The sequence below is a fragment of the Scophthalmus maximus genome, chromosome 3 (assembly GCF_022379125.1).
Source record: "Scophthalmus maximus strain ysfricsl-2021 chromosome 3, ASM2237912v1, whole genome shotgun sequence".
Classification (NCBI taxonomy): Eukaryota; Metazoa; Chordata; class Actinopteri; order Pleuronectiformes; family Scophthalmidae; genus Scophthalmus; species Scophthalmus maximus.
The window spans coordinates 23363323-23372765 of record NC_061517.1 but is presented as its reverse complement, the minus strand read 5'-3'; the positions used below and the strand labels follow the sequence as shown (position 1 = coordinate 23372765).

The following is a 9443-nucleotide window of genomic DNA, read 5'->3' as shown; positions in this document are numbered from 1 at the left end:
ATAACATGCTTTTTCATGTCCTGTAATACTACTGATGGCTACACACACACACACACACTGCAACATCTGATCATCTCTGGGGACTGGGTCTGTGTGGCTTGCTTCCCCGTCTCCAGCTTCCAAAACACACAGCTGCTACAATAGACCGCAGTGTGAAGGGGTGTCTCACTCTGATCTTTAAATACCCTCTAACGTTAAGGCATGCTCATTGGCTTTGATTTTTCTTTCTTTCTTTTTTTTCTTTTTTTTTCTGCGTTTTTTATTAAAACAACTGTCGGGCAAAACGCAGACGCTCCCTTGAATCGCGCCCCCATATAAATGTAGCACAGCAGAGGACGCGAGAACACCTATGCTCTCTTTTTATTTTTTTTTAAATTTTTTCTCTCTCCTCCAGCACCACCACCATCTGTCCTTCCACCTCATGTCCTCAAGCGATATCCACACCCCTCTCATAGCAACAGCACGCCCCCCCCCCCACACACACACCCCCCCCGCGCCTTGCAGTGGATTTTCCTTCCCCTGGATCTTCGCCTCGCACCATGCAGACGGTCCCTTGGCCCTGCCTGACGGTTCAGTGTTCCCCCCTCCCCCACCAGCCGCGCTCCTGTTCCACTCAAAGATGGCGTCGGCTCCGGAGCCTCTGGTCTCTGGCTGCCTTCTTAGGCTTGTTGTTGTCTCCGTCCCGCACGGTTCCGGCACCTTCCCCTCGGCGGCTCGACGCGGAATCCCGGTGAGTAGCGGCGGAAGTGGGCCGTGGTCTGTGTGGGGGGGGGGGTATTTATTTATATTTTTTGAAACACGGCCCGCTTTTGAGCTTCCCTTTGGAAGGCAGAACCGGACCAGCTCGGGCTTTTCGTGGGGAACCGCGAGAGGCGGACGAGGAGCGGGGTACGGAAGGGATGGTGATCGCGGAGGTGGGTGGGAGGGGGGTGCACGGAGGGAGGGGGGGGGGGAGCCGAGGCCTAGCTGCTCCGCTTCAGCGGCCTTGTCTCCACCGCACCGCAAGGGCTGTAGCGTTACGTGGGAGGGCGGCTGGCGGCGGGAGGGAGCCCGTCCGCCCGCGAGGTGGGGACCGCGCTCAGCGCACCAGAGGCTCCTCGGCCACACCGACGCCACCGAGCGTGGACCGCTGCGGAGCGCGCGCGCGCCGCTACCGCCTCTTCCTTTTTTTTTTTTTCGCACTCGCGCCGCTAGCCGACATGGCCGTCTGCGAGTGGCATTGTGCCTTTCTCTCGAGGCCGCGGGCTCACGGTAGTATCCGAATGTCACTCGAAATCACAGTGTCCGCCGCGGCGTGCTGGTTTGTGTTGTCTGGATGGTTCGGGCCGAGGGACGGAGGGAGGGAGTGTGTGTGTGTGTGTGTGTGTGTGTGTGTGTGGGGGGGGGGGGGGGGGGGGGGGGTGCTGTGTTTTTGTCCAGGGACGCGGGCTAACCGCTGGCTTCTCGTGCTGTTTACGTTTGGCGTTAGCGAGTAACGTTAGTAACACGGCATCGTGACGTTAGCTCGTCGGGGGGCTAGCTTCAAGCGGCAGCTCCCCCCCCCCCCCCCCCAAACAACGGCACTTCGCGGGGAAGGGGTTGTTGTCAGGCACTCCGCTGACGGACCTCGTCTCGGTGTCGGTGAGGGTAAACACCGCGGAGGCGCGCGGCTCGCCTCAGATTTGTTCGGAGCTAGCGCCCCAGCTAATGTTTGCTAACAGTCTGTGTTTTGACGCGCATCGTGTTTACGTTAGCAACGCAAGCGGCCCACCTGCCAGCCTTGCTCGTGCATTTTTATTTTTTTTGTAAAAAAGGGTGACGCTGTTTACTATTTCCTATGCCCCGGCGTGTGCATCATCACAACATGGCACATCCGCACCATTCGCAAGCAGAAAGACCTCCGGCTCTGGTGCCACTCGGCTGTTGACAGTATTTCCTGTCACAGTGGCCGGGCTTCGGACGAGTGACGGACCGGGGGTGATCAGAGGCACCGTGTGCTTGCTCCTCTTCCCAATGTGCAGGTTTTTGTTAGTTGAACATGACCGAAACCACCTGGTGCTTCCTCGGGGAAGCATGGCTTTATTTGTGTGTGTGTGTGTGTGTGTGTGTGTATATAGGAGCCACGTGCCAGTGTTGTTTAAAGGCCTGTTGACCCTCTCCAGGGTTCTCTGCATCTCACTCGGTCTCATCGTCGTGTACAGGCGTAACTTTATTTTTGCCGTTACCTTTCCAGTTTATCCAAAAAGCTCTTTCACCTTTTTCCCCCCTGCAAGATTTCACTAACCTCTCCCTGTCTTTGTGTGTTATCCTCTCTATTTTTTCTGCAGGATTTGTCAGCTACCGGAGCGCAATAGGCATGAAGGTGATCGGCCCTGGCTGCTCTCTGGGGTGAGACATCGCTTCCGTCCCACAGCTGAGGAGCCCAGGCTGCTGGTAGAGTAGAAGACGTCACGTGAGAACGAGGGACGAGGAGGGAACGCGGATGCAGAGAAAATCCTCAACTTGTGGAACCGTCATGTCCAACAGAAACACCAATTTCACTTCTTGGAGACCAGTGTCATCTTTTTACCGTGCACATTGAGAATTGACTAGTCTGCAAGCAACACAAAACTGGCTGAACACGCGCTATAATCCTTGTATAGGTAGGTAGGAAGGTTTTTACGACCGGCAAAGTGGGAAGCACCAGATCCATCCGACACTGTGTGCTGTGGGAGTGTAATTGGTTAATAGACCTTTTACTTCCTCCACACCCCCTGCTTCTCGCCAGGGAGCGTCACCTGGCTGGGAGTGGGTGGTGGGGGGACCTGATTTTACCGAGTGGAGGCCGGGCTCAGGGAGTTTGTGCTATGGTTAGCTGCTCTTCTCCGTGCTGCTCACACTCAGCTTCTGAGGGACTCTCTGTACGACCCCAGGACAAGGGATAGTAAGCAGGCAGAGGGCAACGAAGAGGAGGAGGCGGCGCTGCGGCGCATGCCAGGTATTTCCTTGGCTTCCAGTCCCTATTTTTTTGTGTGCAGTCAACGCGGTAAGGCCCCAGGGCCCCTGCGTCCACCCAGACTGCAGCCATGGTGAAACTGGCAAACCCTGTGTACACACAATGGATCCTAGAGGCCATCAAGAAAGTGAAGAAGCAGAAGCAGCGACCATCAGAGGAGCGTATTTGCAATGCGGTCTCCATGTCGCATGGTCTGGACCGCAAAACGATTCTGGAGCAGTTAGAACTCAGCGTCAAGGATGGTGCCATCCTTAAGGTCTCCAACAAAGGTCTAAACTCCTATAAGGACCCTGATAACCCTGGGCGCTTTGCTCTGATCAAGCCCAAAAGTGGTGGCAGCTCTGGAGGAGGTGGAGGAGGTGGCAGCAGCAGCAGCAGCAGCAGCAGCAGTGGCGGTGGTAGCTCTCACTCTCACTCTCACTCCCACTCCCACTCCCATTCCCATTCCCATTCCCATTCGGCGAAGAAACCGGGGCTCGACTGGAACAAGCTGATCAAGCGGGCACTGGAGGGGCTCCATGAGCCTGATGGCTCCAGCTTAAAGAACATTGAGCGCTTTCTCAAGTGCCAGGCTGATGTGGCGGCCTACTTGTCGGGCAGCGGCTCCATGGGGCTCGGCCTCTTCCACCAGCAGCTGAGGGTGGCCTTGAAGAGGGCTGTGGCCCATGGACGTGTGGTTAAGCAGGGTCCACTGTTCCAGCTCGTCAGTCGCAGCAGCACCCAGGATGATGGGACCGGAACGGTGTCGCTGCAATCACTTCCACCTGTTCGGTTGCTCGCCCATGAAAAGGACAAGGTACTGTCTATGAAAATGTGCATCACAAATAATACATCTCACATTTATGCACATATAAATTATATAATACATCTGATTACATTTATTATGGGCATTACTCATTACAGCATGATTCCGCTCACTGTTGATAACAAACGTTTTACAACTGAATACACCTCAACGTGTAAATACAAATGAATACATTTCATTATGGGAAATAAACAGTTGTGAAGCACTTTGGACTTTTGGCATCAGATGTGTCTGATGAGATCCTGGATATCCTGTCGAAACGACTGTAGCCGAGTTGTAATTGTGACAAAAATCTGACATGCTCTTCAGTTACATTTTTTTTGTGCAACGGAGAGAAAGTGAACGTGATCTGTGAAATAATAGAAAATACATTTGCTGGTTCTTTTTTTGCATTTCACACCACATACATTCTACTGCTTAATGCCCAGAAGTGTCCAGATCTATAACCAAGACATGTATTTTCTGCTTGTTCGAATTGGTCATGTCCTATAAGGCTGTAATTTGCTGTCGTACAGTAAGTCTTGAAATGTGTGGCTGTCAGTTGTAAGTTAACATTCAGCATATGGTGTTGTGGTTTACAGTTGGCATATTGTAGAGTTATTTTAGAAGTGGCTGAGAAGGGCTGGGCAGCAGTTATAAGATCAGGCCCATACCAGTGCAATTTCTTTCCACAAATTGCAGTGTCCATCTTTGTGTTTAAAGTGCTTAGTGTTTGGAAGACCAGGGGTTTTAGGTTGGAGTACATCACGGAGGCCAGTATGTTGGCATTATATTGTGTACATGCGTGTGTTGTTTATGGTCCAGGCTAGCAATACCAAAGTGATGATGGGTGGGCGGCTGTCGGACCAATGTTCAGCAGCAGAGGAGGTCAGTGGAGAGAATCACATGGCTCCCAGCCCCTGCAGGGAGTGTTGACCAGCTGCAGGGCTGCTTCCTGTCAGGAGATGGGAGGAAGAAGAAAGAAAGAAAGAAATAGAGCGAGAGGGAAGAGTAGGAGCACAGACAGGCAAGTGAGAGGTGTTGTGTGGGGCTGCCAGAGGAAGCGGCTTGGATGACGCAAGCTTCAAGCCTCTGTATCCAGAGAGTGAGAGAGAGGCAGAGACATGGAGGGAGAGAAGAGAGCGAGAGAGACAGAATGAGTGAGGGAGAGGCAGACATGCAGGCGACAGAGGAGAGCAGTGACACACCCACTTTTGTAACCTGATCACAGGGAGCAGCCGCCTGCTAACTTGTGGTTGTAAGGGCTAGGAACACACAGGCATTCACACACGCACACTTACAAACCCACACTGCTGCATGCACAGTACGAAACCGACATAAACACAAACTAAATGCATTCTGACTTGAGACCACACACAGCCTTCAGTAGAGCAAACATGTATTTTTTTCACAACCATCATATAAATAAACCTGTTTGAACTGCATAGAACCTATGTGCCAACCAAGTGAGTCATCATCTGGTCAAATGTCAGCCAGGTTATCAGACAGTCAGTGGGAGAGTAGACTGGTCCTAAACACTGTTTTGACTGGCTCCTGGCTTTATCTTGCCCCAGTGTGGGCGCGTCTCTGCCACAGAGCTCACACACACACACACACACACACTCACACACACACACACACACACACACACACTAGGGTAGGATTAGTCTAGCGGACAGGCTGGAGTCACATGGGGTCTGCCTAACATAGTGACCTGCTTGGCTGCAGATGGTCCACCTCTTAAGACAAATGGAGATCAACCACTTCCTCCTCTTTGACGCAGTTACCGATGGGCTTGCTGCCCCCGAACGAACCACATGAAAAACAAACAGACAAATGAATGCGTGTCTCAGTGCGAACACATTCTTTCTTCACACGTGAGCTTGAGCGCTCTCATCACATCTTTAAATTTGAGGTAACTATTGGCAGAAATTTTATCACAAGCGATTCTCCTGAAAATGCTTCCGTGTTGCGTCAGTGAATTTACACATCAGTCTACGATTCTGAATGTTTGGATGTGAATAAAGGTGTTTTGTTGTTATTTTGTGAGGGCAAGTTAGGTCATGGCGGATGTGCTGCAGCAGCGGGGAGGTTGACATTTTTATCTGGCGTACTCACACAAGCCTGTTCACTCTTCTTCCCTGTTCCATCTGATATTGCCTTGTTATATCTCTCCTGAGGAATCAACCTTATTGCTGCTCAGGCATGTGTGTTTTACACGTGGCCGTGTTCTTGAAGTGTACGCCATTCTGTGCCTGCACAAGTGGCACATGCATCAAAGAGGTAGAAACGGTGCGCTGTGAAGACAGAAACGGGTGCTGCATGATCACTCTCGCCTGTTCCAGTGGTGCATCATTGCCATATTGCTCTGCATGATTGCTAACAGTTATGATTTCCAGAGGAGTGTGTGTGTGTGTGTGTGTGTGTGTGTGTGTGTGTGTGTGTGTGTGCGTGCATGCATGCCGAGGGGGAGGAAAATCAAAAACAAATGGATAAGCACTGGCTTTGACCCCATTTGCAGGGAGATTTGTGTACTCAACACGCAAATGTTTGTGTCTCAACTCCATTCAAACGGGATCCCAGACCCTATTTCTGTCTCTCTGCCTCCCGCCCTCTCACCCTCATAGGGTGCCATTGCCAGGTCACGAAGGGGGAGTTGAATGGGGGAGCGAAGTCAACCAGGGGTCATGGATATATAGATGGCAAACCTCATTGCCCCCCTGAGCACCAGTTAGCAGTATGAGGATACAGCCATTAGGTGGGATGGGCTTGATGCTGTGCCTTTGTGTATGTGCGTCTGCGTATATAGTCGTCTCTGTGTGTGTGTTTGTGCGTGCGTGGGTGGGTGTGCATGTACGTGCATGCGTGCTGCTCTTTCTGTCATAATAGGCAAGAGCAATCTCCCTGCCCTGAAGTTGCCCTCTCCTCAACAGCTGGAGTGGGGTGAACCAGAGTTCTCGATGTCGACGTGCAGTGTCATGGCGAGGATGCATGAAAAAAAGTGACTTGTGAACAACACACACACACACACACACACACACACACACATTCATTCTCATTGTCACATACACCATGTGGTGTTGACTCCCCTCCAAAATGTCCCACTGACCTCTTAACAGGATTGGCTAATAACTGCATCGTGCAGCTAATGGTTCCTTTGCTTTGAGAGGTTGTATTGCTGCTACATTAGCTTATTGCTTATTATGAGTCATTATGGAGATAATTATCCACTGTAATTCATTCCTCTTAGCCCGTATTGCGTTGACCACCACCTGTCTTTCTAACATCACGCACATCTGCTTCTCTGCTTGTGTTGTGCTCAAGGTGAAGACATCGTGTATCGTCACTCAGGGGAACCGTGAATACAAAATGTCCCCAGACATCGATTATATGCCTTGGGTCCAACCTGCCTCTTCATTTGTTTCTCTATCCTCTTCTCTTTCTTCTCTCCCTTCCCCCGTTGCAGCTACATCACGTAATGTAGTCACAGGAGAGGATTTTGTGCCTGCAGGATGGATGGAAAAATTCCCAGGGTTATAGCGCTACACCACAGGAATGCTGGGAAAATGACTTCAGTTGGATACGATTAAAATGTTCTCCCTTGACTCTATTGTCAACTTTTCCTGAATTTCAGATTATGGACTGATCAATTTTTTTAAAGGAGGAGGGGAAACTTGTAGAAATTTGCCATTCCTGCCGCCCCATTTCCTTGACACAGGCTATTCTATTGTTTCCATTTTGCCAGAGCCCTGGTCTCAGTTGACCCATTACAAAAAAAAATTCCCAATAGAACCTTAACAATTAGGAAATCAATTGCCAACTATTTGTAGATTGTTTGTATTTCAGTGATGGTGATTTATTTTGACCTATCAGCAGCTTAAAGGGGCAGTTAGGGATTTGGAGAGAGCTTGTCTCTCTTTGTTGTTGTGATTTTCCTGCTCTGGCCGGGCTTGAACCCGACTTATCGGCGACGGGGGGTCGCACACGACACGATCCTTCACCAGGAGAAATCCTCAACAAGTGTCTCTGATCTCCATAGTAGGTTTTGTCTCGAAAAGACATGCGAGAAGTGATACTCGAAATAACGCGATACACGTGTGAAGTGGGAATTTTGTGTCACTTTAATAATGGACGTCAGACAGAAACGTGCCCTGCAAGTAGTCTGTGATTAGTTCAGAACCACGGAAAAAGAAAAGGCAGAGAATATGACTGAATAGTGGATTGCCGCACGCGGGCAGAATCGTCTAGTGTGAACTCGTCTTTATAGGACTTGTGTGTCTGAGGTGTGGCTGTATTGTGGTTTTCATGAGTGCTGAGGGAAATTTGATCAAAGATGGTCACCGTGTCTACAGACCATGCCAAAAATAAAATCGCTGTGTAAGGGGCAACAGCTTGAATGCGAGGCAAGCTTATAGCTCAATTTATGATGTGGGGACTTGAAAATGTGTCTTGGTTTCTCTGTTCAACTTGCTGGTAGCTTGTCAGTAATGTATACTTAAGCTTTTGGTGCTACTGTTCTTAAAGCGCTCCAGATTGTTGTTGTGCTGCTGTTTGCGTCGCATGTCTGCACACTCTATCCTCCAACATGGTAACATGTTACATAATTTAGTCACCCACAAACACATCTTGTTAATTTAAAAGCCAACAGTTTTCGAGCTGGTTGTAAAAGCGTTAAAATAAGAGGAACAATATAGACTCCTACACATGACTCCTCTGTATTTATGCAAACTGTCTTCTCACTTTTTTAGGTCTGCATGGACACATGGCATAAACTTGTGTGTATAAATAATGACAATGTAACATCACCCTTCATTATGATAATAATTATGAAATGATTTCAGTGTGTGTATCTCATAACTTTTTGGACATTTTCATGTCAACAGTACAACTTAGCTGATATCCATGATAATTTTGGTCACTAAAATTGTGATAGGACATTTTCATACTGCTTCATCTCTTAATGGGAACGGCATTAGCAGTGCTGACAGCGCCCAAGGCGAGCAGTTTCCTCGGGCCCACCAGTGGCTGTGATGTGAATGGCATTTGGCAGGGGAATAGCTGCCTTGCATATGGCTAACCTCACCAGCCCACCAATGTGTTGAGCAGCTGTGGAAGTGACGGCTGGAGCGCGGCCAGCCCCACTCCGTTTGATGCCGTGATTTAGCTTTGTGCTCCCTGGCTAACCTCGATTTTAATGGACGGTGCTGCTCGGTTGAAGGCAGGGCACGCTTGCACAACATAGTCATCCTCGGGATCTTGTAGAAATCACATTTGGTTAATAGCAAGTTAATTTCAGGCGTCCAAAGGGTTTCAGATCACAGAACGTCCATGCATGCGTGGTTGTGTGCTCTCGAAAGAAAGTGGAACGGTAGCTTGTCAAGGTGTTTCTCGAGACTGCCAGCCCTTAATGCATGTAATGACTTTTGGAACAAGTACGTATGCCTTTGCGTGTTGTCTCTGCTTGCGCGGTAACGGTGATCAATGAGCTTGTGTTCGAGGTGGGAATGGCCATAAGGATCTGTGTGGTGGTGTTGGGGGGTGTTGCTGAGATTGGTCTCCCATGCTAATGAGATCCTTGAGTTGAGAGCAGACAAGGACAACAGTAATGCTTTTCCATCTTTCTCTCTTTCTCTTTTTTCCCCATTGCCTTTTATCCTTTCTCCCGTCCTCCTTCTCTTTTCGTCC

General features: G+C 49.8%; 1 protein-coding gene across 4 annotated transcripts in view; it reads left to right on the top strand.

The window, feature by feature from the left end:
- Nucleotides 1-526: 526 nt before the first annotated feature.
- kat6a (K(lysine) acetyltransferase 6A) overlaps nt 527-9443 on the top strand; it is a 35325-nt gene continuing 26408 nt past the window's right edge. For 2 of the 4 annotated variants that reach the window (XM_047330777.1, XM_035639134.2), the window contains exons 1-2: nt 527-730; nt 2307-3770. In XM_047330777.1, the coding sequence (XP_047186733.1) occupies nt 3045-3770 (726 nt within the window). In that variant the 5' untranslated portion in view covers nt 527-730; nt 2307-3044. Of the gene's footprint in view, nt 731-1047; nt 1066-1163; nt 1252-2306; nt 3771-9443 lie in introns of those variants that run through there. The other 2 variants (XM_047330776.1, XM_047330775.1) reach the window with 2 other exon arrangements.